Genomic DNA, 16756 nt, shown 5'->3' on the forward strand with positions numbered 1-16756 from the left:
ATTTGCCGAGAATAGCTCACGAGACATCTAACTGCTTGAACACTAGTGTCACAGCCGCCTCGACCTCCCACTCATGTCCATGTGCTTTTGCGCTCTGAGCACGCAGTGCACGCCGCAAGGACTAATTACCATGCACCTGTTCCGGATTAGAGCGCAATCACAGCACGCTTATAAGGACTCTGAACTCACATAGACTTTGTGAAGTATATGCACTGTACCTAGTGTGTGACATTATTGAGCCTTGTATCTTTGTGTTAATGCGCTGGTTTTTACTTTTTGTTTATTTAGACTCTGCCTTTCGCCTTACCTCTGATATTCTCTTTGCGCCTCGTATGACCTGTGCCTGTTTAACGATTTTGTGTTTGTGTGACGTTTTTTATCTGTATACCTGCCTGTTCATTAAAAATCTCTTCCATTGATTTCACCCGTGTGGTCAGCGAACTGAATTATTCTGCCATGTAAAGGAGCGGTAGATGGACACTTTCCTTGTGGAAACCATCCAAATATCCTCACAAGATACAAATTGTCAGATTTTGCTATCGTAGTGGGGACATTTGGTCCTCAGTAGTATATAAAAACATGCACACGCATGTACACACACACACACACACACACACACACACACACACACACACACACAGAGTGTAGCCTGTCATTTTGCAGAGAAAATGGAAAGCATAAGACTGATACCACTTACAACCAAGACTCCTTCCATAAATAATCCTTGTGTATGAGTTGTTACTATAGAAACAATGACGTATTAGAACACACAAATTAATAAAACCTATCGTTCATGTTACAGCCAGGAACTGCCTGTGCTGTTATATGAAAATAATGCAATCTTTTTAACTAATTGGGGTAGGTTTCCCGATAACATTGCCCTTTAGGGCTAAAGAGCGAGTTGAGGGACTCTCTTAAGCAACGAACATTGTCTCCAGATGTGATTTTCCTGAACTCACTCGTAAGAAGGAGTCTTAAGGGCAACCTTACGAAGAGCATCTTTCCAGTGTGTGTCCCTGATAAAGGTATTATAGTTGCAAAATCCAGTTGATGAGGTCATATGGTGTTCATTTTTTACCAAAAAACAATGAAATATAAAGTGTTTAAAATATGTTAAAATATTGTATCATCATTAAGCATTAATGTGGTCATTAATAATTAAAACTGTTTTACATTTTTGTTTAATTCCAAGCATTTTTTTACATTAAATGAACAAATCTTCACACGAAAGAGTAAGTAAAGAAGCTAAATAGTTAAGTAAGTATATTCCCCATGCCTGCTCATTTCACTGTTACCTCAATCATGCAATCATAATTATTTTAACTCTTATCCACACTGTCAAGTTGACAGTGTTCTCCCTTATACATTTGCGGTCAGAAGTTTATATACAGTGACATGTATGCCATCTTGGATATGAATGTCATGGCAATATTTGGACTTTCAGTAATTTCTCTGAACTGTTCTTTTTCTGTGGCAGAATGATTGCACAGCATACAGCTTTAATTAAAAAAAAAAAAACGCTAGAATTTGTTGTACAAGTTTTAATTTTATTTGAGTTTTCTGAAATCAACACAGGTTCAAAATTATACATACAGGTCAAAAACTTACATACACTCACTTAGATTATTAATTTAGAGGTTCTGAAACTTCCAAAATGTCTCTTATGTTGCCAAGGCCAAGGCCTCTTAACTTCCTGTTAGTGATCATGATTGACTACAGCTGGTAGGTTCTCTGTGCCTTCATAAAAAGGGTTTGTTTAAAGCACTCATTGGATTGACCAACACACAATAAAACGGAAAAGTCCAAGGAGCTCAGTGCAGATCTGAGAAAGAGAATCGCAGATGTACACAACTCCAGAATGTCTCTTGGAACCATTTCTAAACAACTGCAAATTCCAAGATCAGTTCAAACAATTGTATGCAAGTTATTGTGAGGTGTGGTCACTCTGCCAAGCCACTTTGCTTCAAGAAAACCCAAACTGTCACCCTCAGCTGAAAGGAAATTGGTTTGGATGGTCAGGAACAACCTGGGAACCACCATGGCACAGCCCTGCCATGAACTGGAAGCTGATGGATCACTGTCTACAGTTCAGATCACCATGGACTAAGAGGCTGCTATCCAAGAAATAACCCCTGCTCCAAAATTGACACCTTCAGTCTTAACTAAAGTTTGAAGCTGACCATACGGACAAAGAAAAAGCCTTCTGGAGGATAGCTGTATGGTCAGATGAGACAAAGATTGAGTTGTTTGGCCACAATGACCACCATGTACAGAGGGACACTGTACCAGCTGGTGGTGGTGGTAGGCTCATCATGCTCTGGGGCTGTTTTGCTGCCAGTGGAACTGGTTCATTGCACAAAGTGGATGGACTAATGAAGAAAGAGGACTACCTCAGAATTCTTCAGCATAAACCATCAGAAACTTGAACACGACTTGGGAGTCACAACAGGACAATGAACCCAAACACGCATCAGAGCTGGTTGTGGAGGATAAAGTAGGCTAACATTAAGCTTAAAACAAGTCCTGACTTCAACCCTATTGAAAATACAGTGCTCAGCGTAAATGAGTACACCCCCTTTGAAAAGTAACATTTTAAACAATATCTCAATGAACACAAACAATTTCCAAAATGTTGAAAAGACAAAGTTTAATATAACATCTGTTTAACTTATAACATGAAAGTAAGGTTAATAATATAAACTTAGATTACACATTTTTCAGTTTTACTCAAATTAGGGTGGTGCAAATATGAGTATACCCCACAACAAAAACTACTACATCTAGTACTTTGTATGGCCTCCATGATTTTTAATGACAGCACCAAGTCTTCTAGGCATGGAATGAACAAGTTGGAGACATTGCAACATCAATCTTTTTCCATTCTTCAACAGTGACCTCTTTTAGTGACTGGATGCTGGATGGAGAGTGATGCTCAACTTGTCTCTTCAGAATTCCCCATAGGTGTTCGATTGGGTTCAGATCAGGAGACAGACTTGGCCACTGAATCACTTTCACCCTGTTCTTCTTCAGAACTCCAACAGTGGCCTTAGATGTGTGTTTACTCATGTTGGAAAAGTGCACGACGACCAAGGGCACAGAGTGATGGTAGCATCTTCTCTTTCAGTATAGAGCAATACATCTGTGAATTCATGATGCCATCAATGAAATGCAGCTCCCTGACACCAGCAGCACTCATGCAGTCCCACATAAGGACACTGCCACCACCATGTTTCACTGTAGGCACCATGCATTTTTCTTTGTATTCCTCACCTTTGCAACGCCATACAGTTTTGAAGCCATCAGTTCCAAAAACATTTATCTTGGTCTCATCACTCCAGAGTATAGAGTCCCAGTAGTCTTCATCTTTGTCAGCATGGGCCCTGGCAAACCCTAGGTGGGCTTTTTTGTGCCTGGGCTTTAGGAGAGGCTTCTTTTGTGTATGGCATCCATGCATGCCATTCCTCTGCAGTGTACGCCATATTGTGCCACAGGAAATAGTCACCCCAGTTTGGCTTTCTATTTCTTCTTTAGATAACTGCAGTGAACTTGCATGCCAATTTTCTTCAACTCTTCTCATCAGAAGACGCTCCTGTTGAGGTGTTAATTTCCGTGGACGACCTGGACGTCTCTGTGAGATGGCTGCAGCTCCATCTTTCTTAAATTTTTGTACCACTTTTGCTACAGTATTCTGACTGATAAGTAAAACTTTGCTGATCTTCTTGTAGCCTTCACCTTTGTGGTGTAAAGAAATTATTTTCTTTGGGGAATTCTGAAGAGGCCCTGTGATGACCTGGCGACTTGTCCAGGGTGTACCCCGCCTTTCGCCCGTAGTCAGCTGGGATAGGCTCCAGCTTGCCTGCGACCCTGTAGAAGGATAAAGCGGCTACAGATAATGAGATGAGATGAGATGAGATGAGAATTCTGAAGAGACAAGTTGAGCATCACTCTCCATCCAGCATCCACTCACTAAAAGAGGTCACTGTTGAAGAATGGAAAAAGATTGATGTTGCAAAATGTCGCCAACTTGTTCATTCCATGCTGAGAAGACTTGGTGCTGTCATTAAAAATCATGGAGGCCATACAAAGTACTAGATGTAGTAGTTTTTGTTGTGGGGTGTACTCGTTTTTGCACCACCCTAATTTGAGTAAAACTGAAAAATGTGTAATCTAAGTTTATATTATTAACCTTAGTTTCATGTTATAAGTTAAACAGATGTTATATTAAACTTTGTCTTTTCAAAATTTTGGAAATTGTTTGTGTTCATTGAGATATTGTTTAAAATGTTACTTTTCAAAGGGGGTGTACTCATTTACGCTGAGCACTGTATATGGACAAATTTAATTGAACTCTACCAATTCTACCATGAAGAGTCATAAAATATCCAACCAGAATTCTGCCAGAACCTTGTTCATGGTAAACAAAAATGTTTGCTCAAGGTGAATCTTGTGAAGAGACATTTTACCCAAATATTAGATGTGCTGTATGTATAATTTTGACCCTGTGTTGATTTCAGAAAACCCAAAGAAAATTCAAACTTGTGCACCAAATTCTAGTGTTTTTTTTTAATTAAAGATGTATGCTGTACAATCATTCTGCCACAGAAAAAGAACAGTTCAAAGAAATTACTGAAAGCCCAAATATTGCCATGACATTCATATCCAAGATGGCATACATGTGGCTATATGTAAACTTCTGACCACAACTGTATGTGCACGCACAGAGAGAGAGAGAGAGAGAGAGAGAGAGAGAGGTTTTGATCTGTGTGTATCTAAGGAGGTTGACACACAAGGAGGTCAACTCAACCTCCTTAGGTACACACAGATCAAAACCTCTCTCTCTCTCGTGCACACACATGCGCACAATGTTAGAGGTGCAGAAATGTGTCTCACTTATGACACTAAATGAGATAATCTCTCTCCTAATGGAGTTAAATTTGATTAAAATGTGGCGATATCAATGTGACATTATGATATCCATATGTAATTCTGTAACATACTGAAATATATTCAGAATGTTTTGTGTATATTTAATAATGAACTCAATGTACTTGCAGTGTACAAGAAAAATAATTTAACACCATCAGCAGCTTCAACACAAGTTTCCCCGCTGACTGTGAGAGCCCCTCGGAGGCGCATGTGCATTCTGTGTATTCGGCTGCAAGCGAGACACTCTTGGGTTTGAAAGAGTGGTCCAGATCCCTTGTAAATTCAGAGTAAACTAAAGGACTACTTGGGCTGCGATGTTGTTCGGGAAAACCACATTAGCTTGATGATGGATCTTAGGAGGTAATTAAAGATGCTCTTGGCCTTAAGAGGCTTTCGGGAAACCCAGCCCCGATTGGATTATTCAAACATTCTGTAGTATAATAGATAATACCCTGCAGCAATGAAATAGTATAAAAAATGCATTGTGTTCGAGTTTTACAACTTGATATTACAATTTCTTCAATGTTTAATTCAGGAAGCTTTGAGAATATTTATTGAAAATTGACTTATGAAGTGTTCACTTTTCAGAAGGATGTAGAAATACAGTTTCTCTGAATTTCACTTGGTGTTCTTGTCTAAAATCCACAGACAAACCTGAAATTTGCTGTTTGTGATGCTTAGGCTTGCCGAGGTTAGATCTGAAAATTGTAGAAAAAACAAAAACAAAAAAACCTCCTCATTTTTGGTATATGGTAGTTCACAGTTATACCCTGGCATAGCATTTTAACTAGGGCTATTCCTTCATTTTGTTTGCACCAGCTCCCAAAATTCAATTTAACTTTTCTAAATTAACTTAAGAGTACAAACTTAAATCCTACATAAACCCAAAGTTTTGTACATTCAGAGATTTTCCACCATATGTCCTAATCGGTTGCAAGCAAGCAAAGCTAACTTACCAGTTATAAACAGTTCAAAAAACAAAAAAGGAAAAGAAAGTTATACCAGTGTTCAGGATAACTACTGCTAAGATTAGTGCTTCCTCAGTGTTGGGTCTAAAACGTTTATGGATTTCCTGTTTAGAGAGGAGTGGATCTAGTGACGTTGTGCTACTGGTCAATGATGCAAATTTCCATGTCAGAGTTCATCAGTGTTAAACTCGATGCAAAGTTTTGCTCCCAAAATGTATTTCGAAACCACTGACCAAAGCCAATTCCTTTAAAACTACCCTGCTGGAACATATTGGATCAGACATACCCTTACAAAAAAGAAATGTATTCAAGTGTGCTTCTAGTATACTGCTTTTAAACTAAAAATGAGAATACGCTTTCAGTTTACTTTTTATTTACCTATCAGAGATATACTTAAAGTTGTACATAAGTATACTTGGCTTATACTGAAAAGTATAGAGAAAAGTCTAAGTATATTAAGCTTATACTTAAACTTTTGATCAAGATATACTTAACAAATGTGTAATAAAGTACAACCCCGATTCCAAAAAAGTTGGGACAAAGAACAAATTGTAAATAAAAACGGAATGCAATGATGTGGAAGTTTCAAAATTCCATATTTTATTCAGAATAGAACATAGATGACATATCAAATGTTTAAACTGAGAAAATGTATCATTTAAAGAGAAAAATTAGGTGATTTTAAATTTCATGACAACAACACATCTCAAAAAAGTTGGGACAAGGCCATGTTTACCACTGTGAGACATCCCCTTTTCTCTTTACAACAGTCTGTAAACGTCTGGGGACTGAGGAGACAAGTTGCTCAAGTTTAGGGATAGGAATGTTAACCCATTCTTGTCTAATGTAGGATTGTAGTTGCTCAACTGTCTAGGGCCTTTTTTGTCGTACCTTCCATTTTATGATGCGCCAAATGTTTTCTATGGGTGAAAGATCTGGACTGCAGGCTGGCCAGTTCAGTACCCGGACCCTTCTTCTACGCAGCCATGATGCTGTAATTGAGGTATTTCACCTGACGTCACAGGGTCACGTGACGCCCCGGTGTCCGCCATTTTGAACGTCAAGCTACATACTAACGCTGCAGACAGAGAGGGAGAACCGGCTTGAAAAAAAAAACGTGTTACAGACACCTAGAATAGATTAATTTGTCAGTAAGCACTCTATAAATAACCATGGTGTTTGCTTGTTGTGCTGTGGGCTGCCACAACAGACAGGGACAGCGTGCAGGACGCTCCTTTTACCGGTTTCTAGTGATGGGAATTTTGGCTCTTTTTCGGGAGCCGGCTCTTTTGGCTCTTCTTACTATAAGGAGCCAGCTCTTTCGGCTCCCAAACGGCTCCTGAGATTTTATTTTTGATTTAATTGCTGCAATTAACTAGTTAATTAATTACATTATTATTTATATTTTATCAATAGGATGTTTTCCATTTTATTTTTTAGTTTTTGTAGCCATTGTAAAGCTTTGTAAAGTATAGCAGTATAACAATGTTCTAGCTATAGAAATAAAACTTACCAAGTAATAAATTATTTTCTCACAAACATAATGCAAAACTGTGTTATATTACCAATATAAAATACACAGCTGATTTTCCCCTCCTCAGGTGCCTCACAGACTCCTCTCCCCTGTGCTCCACAGCTTTAAGCATTACACCAATTTTCGTATTTTCGCAGCTGTGAATGACATCAACCAAAAAAAGTAGGCGTACACCATGCTACTTTTTTTCCTTTGAATGGTAATAGACGACACAAAGATGCAATCAGACAGCAACTTTTTTTGTGAAAGTCTCTCTCTCTCTGAGGCACCTAAGGACAAAAAAATAATTCGGCTCCCCAACTCGGCTCCCACCGAAGAGCCGGCTCCCGTCGTTCACTTCAAAGAGCCGGCTCTTTGAACCGGATCGTTCGCGACCGACACATCACTATCGGTTTACTACTGACCCAGACAAGAGGGATTACAGCTGTGAAAAGACAGGATTGGGAGCCAACAGAGTACTCCAGACTTTGCAGTGATCATTTCATTTCAGGTTAGTTTATCAGTTAACGCAATTTTGATAAAATATATAGCAAAAAGTAAATGGGTCAGTGTTTGTTAACCCATCTGAGCAGTGAAACAAGGCAGTGTTAATTTGTCTAGGGTTGCATGTAGCAGACATCAGACATAAAACGCAATAACAGAGGCTAGAAAGAAACGGGACACAGAAATAAACAGGGAAATTAAGTAAAAAGAAAGAAAGACAGAAAGAGAAAAAAAAAAAAAAAGAGCGCGGATCTCCAAACACATGAGAAGCCTATCTTACGCACATATCACGCGGACTCCACACACGCATCGCGTCTGAAGTCATAACTCATCAGGGGAAATCGTGTCCGCATTGGCATGTTCAAAAAACAACCTCGCGTCAACAATGATACCACACGCAAGAAAAAAAAAAACAGTCAGGCTACTCAACAACCAACCTGGCAGCAGCAGTCGTTGTCATGTAAGCACAACACTTTGGATATGCAAATGCTTCCCGTTACACACGATTGCTATGTCAATAAACATAATTTTGCCAATATTTTAGAGACCCCCCAACATTTCCCAGATCATGTTTTCAAAGGATCTCATGTCTGTTTCAGGGGATCTCGGATCCCCCGAGTAACAAGACAGTGTTGTGAACATAGCCTACCTTGTACCGTTTCAAACTGCTGGGGTCATCCTTCATCAAACTGTTGACTTCTGTCGACAACCTTGGCTCCATACCAAGGCTGGGTACAGTGTTTGTGATAAAAGACAGATCCAATTTAACATGAATCACAGCTTACTTTCTTGTTAAAATGTGCAAAGGTCTCCACCATCTCATACCGCCTTGCACTGAAGGACTTAAGCGTGCCGTCCAAAATGGCTGCATCACGTGACTTGGTCACGTGGGTGAAATACCTCAATTGATGCAGTATGTGGTTTGGCATTGTCATGTTGGAAAATGCAAGGTCTTCCCTGAAAGACACGTCATCTGGATGGGAGCATATGTTGCTCTAGAACCTGGATTTACCTTTCAGCATTGATGGTGTCTTTCCAGATGTGTAAGCTGCCCATGCCACACGCACTAATGCAACCCCATACCATCAGAGATGCAGGCTTCTGAACTGAGCGCTGATAACAACTCGGGTCGTCCTTCTCCTCTTTAGTCCGAATGACACGGCGTCCCTGATTTCCATAAAGAACTTCAAATTTTGATTCGTCTGATCACAGAACAGTTTTCCACTTTGCCACAGTCCATTTTAAATGAGCCTTGTCCCAGAGAAGACGTCTGCGCTTCTGGATCATGTTTAGATACGGCTTCTTCTTTGAACTATAGAGTTTTAGCTGGCAACGGCGGATGGCACGGTGAATTGTGTTCACAGATAATGTTCTCTGGAAATATTCCTGAGCCCATTTTGTGATTTCCAATACAGAAGCATGCCTGTATGTGATGCAGTGCCATCTAAGGGCCTGAAGATCACGGGCACCCAGTATGGTTTTCCGGCCTTCTACGCACAGAGATTCTTCCAGATTCTCTGAATCTTTTGATGATATTATGCACTGTAGATGATGATATGTTCAAACTCTTTGCAATTTTACACTGTCGAACTCCTTTCTGATATTGCTCCACTATTTGTCGGCGCAGAATTAGGGGGATTGGTGATCCGCTTCCCATCTTTACTTCTGAGAGCCGCTGCCACTCCAAGATGCTCTTTTTATACCCAGTCATGTTAATGACCTATTGCCAATTGACCTAATGAGTTGCAATTTGGTCCTCCAGCTGTTCCTTTTTTGTACCTTTAACTTTTCCAGCCTCTTATTGCCCCTGTCCCAACTTTTTTGAGATGTGTTGCTTTCATGAAATTTCAAATGAGCCAATTTTTGGCATGAAATTTCAAAATGTCTCACTTTCGACATTTGATATGTTGTCTATGTTCTATTGTGAATACAATATCAGTTTTTGAGATTTGTAAATTATTGCATTCCATTTTTATTTACAATTTGTACTTTGTCCCAACTTTTTTGGAATCGGGGTTGTATTAAAATATTTGTGCCTTATGTTTAAGTGTCCTTGTCCTGTAGCTGTGCTTATACTTTTGGTAGTAGCCTATAAAATACTTCTTTTTCACACATATTGGCTTCTTTGTGATATATGGAAGTATGTTTTAAATCCCATCTTTTAAACCTACATATAAGTTTGTGGTCAGCTCTGGGGTGGAATAGCTTAAGAGTAAACAGTGTTGGAACTTAAACTTATCTTTTATGTACATAGTGTTATTAACCCACAAAGAGACAAATCAACATTTCTCTTATTTTATTTGCCAACAAATTTGAAAACAAAGGTGAGAACATTGTGACAGATTTGAATCATACTGGCTGTTATTATACACCATCACTAAAATACATCTGAATTTTTAAATTTTCTTTAGAGCTTGGATGTCAGTTTCAGTTGTCATTGCCATGTTTTTATACTTTGGCATTTAATACAATGCTGCTTTAAATTTTTATTTTTAAAGAAAATGAATATGTTCTTAATTCTGAGTATCTGTTGTTATTTTGTGAATTCTTACCTTTATAACTTCATTGTAACTGAAGGTACAAAACACTTAAGTTGTCTACTGGTAGTGTGCATGAGGTAAGGGTTAGGGCTAGAAAACTAATAGTATACCTACAGTAGAAGGGTAATTGCAGTATACTTCAAAACTAAAAAGTGGACTAGATGTATATAAGCAGTAATGAATAGTATATTTCCAATATGCTATAAAGTATACTTTTATCAACTAAAAAGTGCACTAGAAGTATAAAACAAGTAACTCATAGTATATTTCCAGTATACTATGAAGTATGCTTTTGTAAACTAAAGAGTGGACTACAAGTATAGAACTAGTAAACTATTAGTGTACAAGTTTACTTGTGGTATACTTGCAGTACAAAATAAAAAATACTAGTTGTTTCCTCAAAGTTTACCTCTCTTAGACAAGTCAAGTTTCTTTCTATAACGCTTTTAACAATAGACATTGTCGCAAAGCATCTTTACAGAATTTGAATGACTTTAAATATAAGCTAATTTTATCCCTAATCTATCCCCAATGAGCAAGCCTGTGGCGATGGTGGCAAGGAAAAACTCCCTCAGACGACATGAGGAAGAAACCTCAAGAGAAAGCAGACTCAAAAGAGAACCCATCCTCATTTGGGCAACAACAGACAGCCTGACTAACATTAACAGTTTTAACATGAAGTCAGTTTCGTTGATGTAACTCTTCAGTTGATGGAAACTTGAGTGCAAAACTATTCATGACAACTGCAGTCCTAAAGTTAGCAAGTCAACTGTAGTCCTCAGCCATAAGAGCATTACTATAAGTGTCCAGAACATCTTCCAAGTGCGACTTTCAACTGTCCATATGGGGCCGTCCTCGACAGAAGCGATGCAATGAGACTCCAGCCAGACACGGGGCACCAGGATGGATCAGGCAGGTCCGAGGAGCAGAAGAGGTCAGCATCTCGATCCCAGGACCGACATGAGGGGGGAGAAAACACAGGTTGTTAGGTATGCCCAATGTCACCTGAATAAGTAGAAACAGTATATATTTTGCGCTGAGTACAAGCAGGGACTCCGGCAAAACTAACTATGACAGCATAACTAAAAGGGGAGAGCCAGAAGGTAACACAGGCATGAGGGAGCCCCGGGACATAAAGCAGCAGCCACTACACCGTCAACAAGCTCGAGTAAGCAAGCGAGTGGAGGACTGACAGCGTCCATACATCCCAGTTTACCAAAACACTATGCCTGAGGACCCTCCAGATCTATACCTTTACCTCATAAACACCATTAACAAAAGGCTTGACTAAACAGATGTGTTTTCAGCCTAGACTTAAACACTGAGACTGTGTCTGATTCCTGAACACTACTTGGAAGGCTGTTCCATAACTGTGGGGCTTTGTAAGAAAAGGCTCTGCCCCCTGATGTAGCCTTCACTACACGAGGTACCAGCAGATAGCCTGCACCTTTTGATCTAAGTAGGCGTGGCAAGTCATAGAGGACCAGAAGTTCGCTCAGGTACTGTGGCGCGAGACCACTCAGTGCTTTAAAGGTCAATAGTAGTATTTTATAATCAATACGAAATTTGATTGGGAGCCAATGCAGTGTGGATAAGACAGGGGTCATGTGATCATATTTTCTAGTTAAAGTATACTTTCTATAAACTAAAAGTGGGCCAATTTAGTCCCAAGAAGTATTAGATTAGTTTACTTACAAGTATACTGTAAGTACAGTGGTGCTTGAAAGTTTGTGAACCCTTTAGAATGTTCCATATTTCTGCATAAATATGACCTAAAACATCATCAGATTTTCACACAAGTCCTAAAAGTAGATAAAGAGAACCCAGTTAAACAAATGAGACAAAAATATTATACTTGGTCATTTATTTATTGAGGAAAATGATCCAATATTACATATCTGTGAGTGGCAAAAGTATGTGAACCTTTGCTTTCAGTATCTGGTGTGACCCCCTTGTGCAGCAATAACTGCAACTAAACGTTTGCGGTAACTGTTGATCAGTCGTGCACACCGGCTTGGAGGAATTTTAGCCCATTCCTCCATACAGAACAGCTTCAACTCTGGGATGTTGGTGGGTTTCCTCACATGAACTGCTCGCTTCAGGTCCTTCCACAACATTTCCATTCAATTAAGGTCAGGACTTTGACTTGGCCATTCCTAAACATTAACTTTATTCTTCTTTAACCATTCTTTGGTAGAATGACTTGTGTGCTTAGAGTCGTTGTCTTGCTGCATGACCCACCTTCTCTTGAGATTCAGTTCATGGACAGATGTCCTGACATTTTCCTTTAGAATTCGCTGGTATAATTCAGAATTCATTGCTCCATCAATGATGGCAAGCCATCCTGGCCCAGATGCAGCAAGACGGGCCCACCATGATACTACCACCACCATGTTTCACAGATGGGATAAGGTTCTTATGCTGGAATGCAGTGTTTTCCTTTCTCCAAACATAATGCTTCTCATTTAAAACAAAAACTTCTATTTTGGTCTCATCTGTCCACAAAACATTTTTCCAATAGCCTTCTGGCTTGTCCACATGATCTTTAGCAAACTGCAGATGAGCAGCAATGTTCTTTTTGGAGAGCAGTGGCTTTCTCCTTGCAACCCTGCCATGCACACCATTGTTGTTCAGTGTTCTCCTGATGGTGGACTCATGAACATTAACATTAGCCAATGTGAGAGAGGTCTTCAGTTGCTTAGAAGCTACCCTGGGGTCCTTTGTGACCTCGCCGACTATTACACGCCTTGCTCTTGGAGTGATCTTTGTTGGCCGACCACTCCTGGGGAGGGTAACAATGGTCTTGAATTTCCTCCATTTGTACACAATCTGTCTGACTGTGGATTGGTGGAGTCCAAACTCTTTAGAGATGGTTTTGTAACCTTTTCCAGCCTGATGAGCATCAGCAACGCTTTTCCTGAGGTCCTCAGAAATCTCCTTTGTTTGTGCCATGATACACTTCCACAAACATGTGTTGTGAAGATCAGACTTTGATAGATCCCTGTTCTTTAAATAAAACAGGGTGCCCACTCACACCTGATTGTCATCCCATTGATTGAAAACACCTGACTCTAATTTCACCTTCAAATTAACTGCTAATCCTAGAGGTTCACATACTTTTGCCACTCACAGATATGTAATATTGGATCATTTTCCTCAATAAATAAATGACCAAGTATAATATTTTTGTCTCATTTGTTTAACTGGGTTCTCTTTATCTACTTTTAGGACTTGTGTGAAAATCTGATGATGTTTTAGGTCATATTTATGCAGAAATATAGAAAATTCTAAAGGGTTCACAAACTTTCAAGCACCACTGTACATTGATATCAGTATACTTGGTACACAAAAGTATACTTTAGCTTTACTTAAGTCTACTTAATAAAATGAACTTGAAGTATACTTCTTTATGATAAGGGTAGTGTCAAGCAATTTTTGTGTGTTGGTGTTTCCCTTAGTATAAAATTATCAGGGCACGTTTTGCACTCGAGACAAAAATGCCCAACAGTCTTTCCTTCTTAACACATAGTCCATGTTGATGATACAGAAAATGGAGCGCACTCAGGGTCTAAGAGATCAAAGTCTTTTCTAAATGCTCACAACACAATTTTGGTGAAATGGTCAGTGACTGGAGCAGGTCACACACTAAATATGTTGGCAAATTAGGCTTTTTTATCCAATTAATCTTTTACTGTTTGGCTTTATGATTTATTTCCAGATCACCAGACACAGTGATCCCAATAACAGGGTTCTCCACAAAATCTAAATTAGTCGGCTAAAAAAAAAAAAGTAGCAAGCGGCTCTGGAATTTGCGGTGGTAAAGCCGCCGTGGCGCACTAATGCTAGATGGGTTTGGGGGCATGCACCCCCAGAAACTTTTTAAATTTACATGCCTTCTGGTGGCTTCTGGTGCATTCTTAGCAAATCAATTACTAACCATTTCCTTGTAAAATACTTGCAAAATATGTATGAAATTTCCCTCCAGATGTATGTGTGCTTGGCTTTCTCACTTACCTTCTGTAGTACGCTGCCTGGCTCTGTAATATAACTACATACACTACAGTGTGGTCACGTGGTCCGGCTCAGCCAATCAGAGTGCAAGAATTGATCAGTAAATATGGCATCACTTCCAGCCATGCAAGACCCGAATCGAAGACAATTTCGTGGTGAAATAATTGGATTTGCAGCAAATTATGAGCGGCAGAGATTATATAAATTGCTTAAAATATTGAAAGGCAAGTTTTTTTTTTTTTACTGGAATTGAGTAGCTGACATGGACCACCTGTGTAGGCAGAGAAAACCGCTGGTCGCTGGTGCTTGTGGACATCTCTGCAGTAATATAATATCGGATTGATTTTTTTTTTCCTGAATAAATTGAGTGTAAGGGCACGCTTTCACTCTTGACAAGGAATATTCAGTTAAAATTTGGGAAGTACTGTGAGAATGCAGGCACTTACAGATGTATGTGTGGAGGAAGACAGATTGCAGAAAGTCAACAAAGCCAAATCGAGAGACTGGAGTCAGTGTCGGTAAACTAGCGAGGGTCGGGCAATCAGCGAACAATGTAACGTAGGAAAGACAAAGAGCGAGAAACGAGAAAAAAGTAGCAAGTGTCAGAAATGCCATAGGCAGTCAGAAAGATACAAGGCTTGATATGAACTGGTAGCAGAACAATACTTCGCAAAGGTGTTTGTGAGGGGACCTTATATGGAGGGACAGGTGATTAAGGAAATGGAAGCCAGCTGTGATTCAGTAGGCGGAAGACAGAGGGCGCTGTGTGTTCTGGGAATTGTAGTTTGGAGGATCCATGTTTGTAGTTTGCTGATATTCAGTGGGTTTTCTGACAAGTACAGGTTAATTCTTTGCTTACAGTGGTATTTAAACTAACATGAAGAGCCTTCTGGTCCAACTTACTGTACATCAATACAAGTGATTTAGATAAGCTTAAACTTATAAAATCTGCTACCAAAGCTGAGATGGTTCCTATTTAGAAAACTGGAGCTATGGCCATTTTTAATATGATGATGTATGCGCTAATAGAGTATTTTTTCAATTGTCCTGTTTGGTCCACTGAAGTATTTGTTGGGTCCACATCCTTTAGCAACTAGTGATAATGCCTGATCAACAAACACAATTCTGATCTTTATTCAAACACAATGCATATCAGCAAAGGATAGTTGCTGTATATGAATATCCGAAGGAAGTATAGATTAAATGCTGTTTTCTGTTATTTTCTTTGATCGAGTAGGTCTTTCAACATTATAATCATTCTAAATTTTTTCTTGTGTGTTTGTGTAGGCCTGGGGGTTGTGCTGGTCAGGGCTCCAGGTTCAGCTCCTCTACCTCGTTCCCTGATGAGGTGTTAAACTTCATAAAGACCCATCCACTCATGGATGAAGCCGTACCTCTGCTAGGACACAGACCCTGGATAGTTAAAACTATGGTCAGGTGAGTGACTGCATTGCCATTGATGGAAAATAACTACCAGGTTTTCACTTTTTTTTTGCTCATATTCATCGTTATGGTTTTTGTACTGGGGAAAATGCTCATATGAAGTCTAGGATTTAGAGTCAAGGTCAGGTGGGTGACTAGATTGCCATCACAGGGAGAAAAAAAACCGAAACAAACAAACCCAACCCATACTCACCAACAGTTTCATTTTGCCTCTGTTTGTAGAGTTAGGAAATGCTAATATGAAGGTCACATATAAAATGCCTACCTCGAGGCGCAATATGGTTAGAGATTCAAAATTGTGGGCAGCTGGCCTCATCTAACTCATGCAAGCATGATGAAACCCTTCATGCATATAGCCTGACTAACAATGTAAGAGTGTAGATGAAATTGTAAATCAGAGCTGGAAAATGCTGCCAAGAGCAATTTGACAGCTATTTGCCTCTGGCCTCTGAGTGCCATGGAAAGTCGAAGAGAATGTCTTTTTTTTTTTCTTTCTAAAAAATGAAAAGTACTTCATTTAGCCAAGTCAACTGAATTTTGATTGAAATGTTCTCAGGGCTAGAAATGTTATAATGCTTCCCATGAATAACAATGTTCCCCTTATTAGGCTTTATAACGTATTTTTTATGCTTATAAAGAGTGAATGTGATCTTAAAATTATAGCAAAACCCCACTCACCTATAGTGCACCACCATTACTGTATGAGATTCATCCTGTTCATTAAGTCTTGTTCTTTTTCTTGATATATAATTTCTGGGTTTAACTTAAGTTTCTCTTTGCTAGTTTACCCAAATCAAAGTCCATCTTTTCAAACTATAACATTTACATTGACAGGGCAGTGGTTCAAGGTC

The 16756-nt window shown here is 39.3% G+C and overlaps 1 protein-coding gene across 1 annotated transcript in view; it reads left to right on the forward strand.

Moving 5' to 3' along the window:
• sema6ba (sema domain, transmembrane domain (TM), and cytoplasmic domain, (semaphorin) 6Ba) overlaps nt 1–16756 on the forward strand; it is a 224719-nt gene that overhangs the window by 124325 nt on the left and 83638 nt on the right. Inside the window, exon 12 of the mRNA XM_060906139.1 lies at nt 15750–15899. Within this exon, the coding sequence (XP_060762122.1) occupies nt 15750–15899 (150 nt within the window). The remainder of the gene's footprint in view (nt 1–15749; nt 15900–16756) is intronic.

This window comes from Neoarius graeffei, chromosome 23 (genome assembly GCF_027579695.1).
Source record: "Neoarius graeffei isolate fNeoGra1 chromosome 23, fNeoGra1.pri, whole genome shotgun sequence".
NCBI lineage: Eukaryota > Metazoa > Chordata > Actinopteri > Siluriformes > Ariidae > Neoarius > Neoarius graeffei.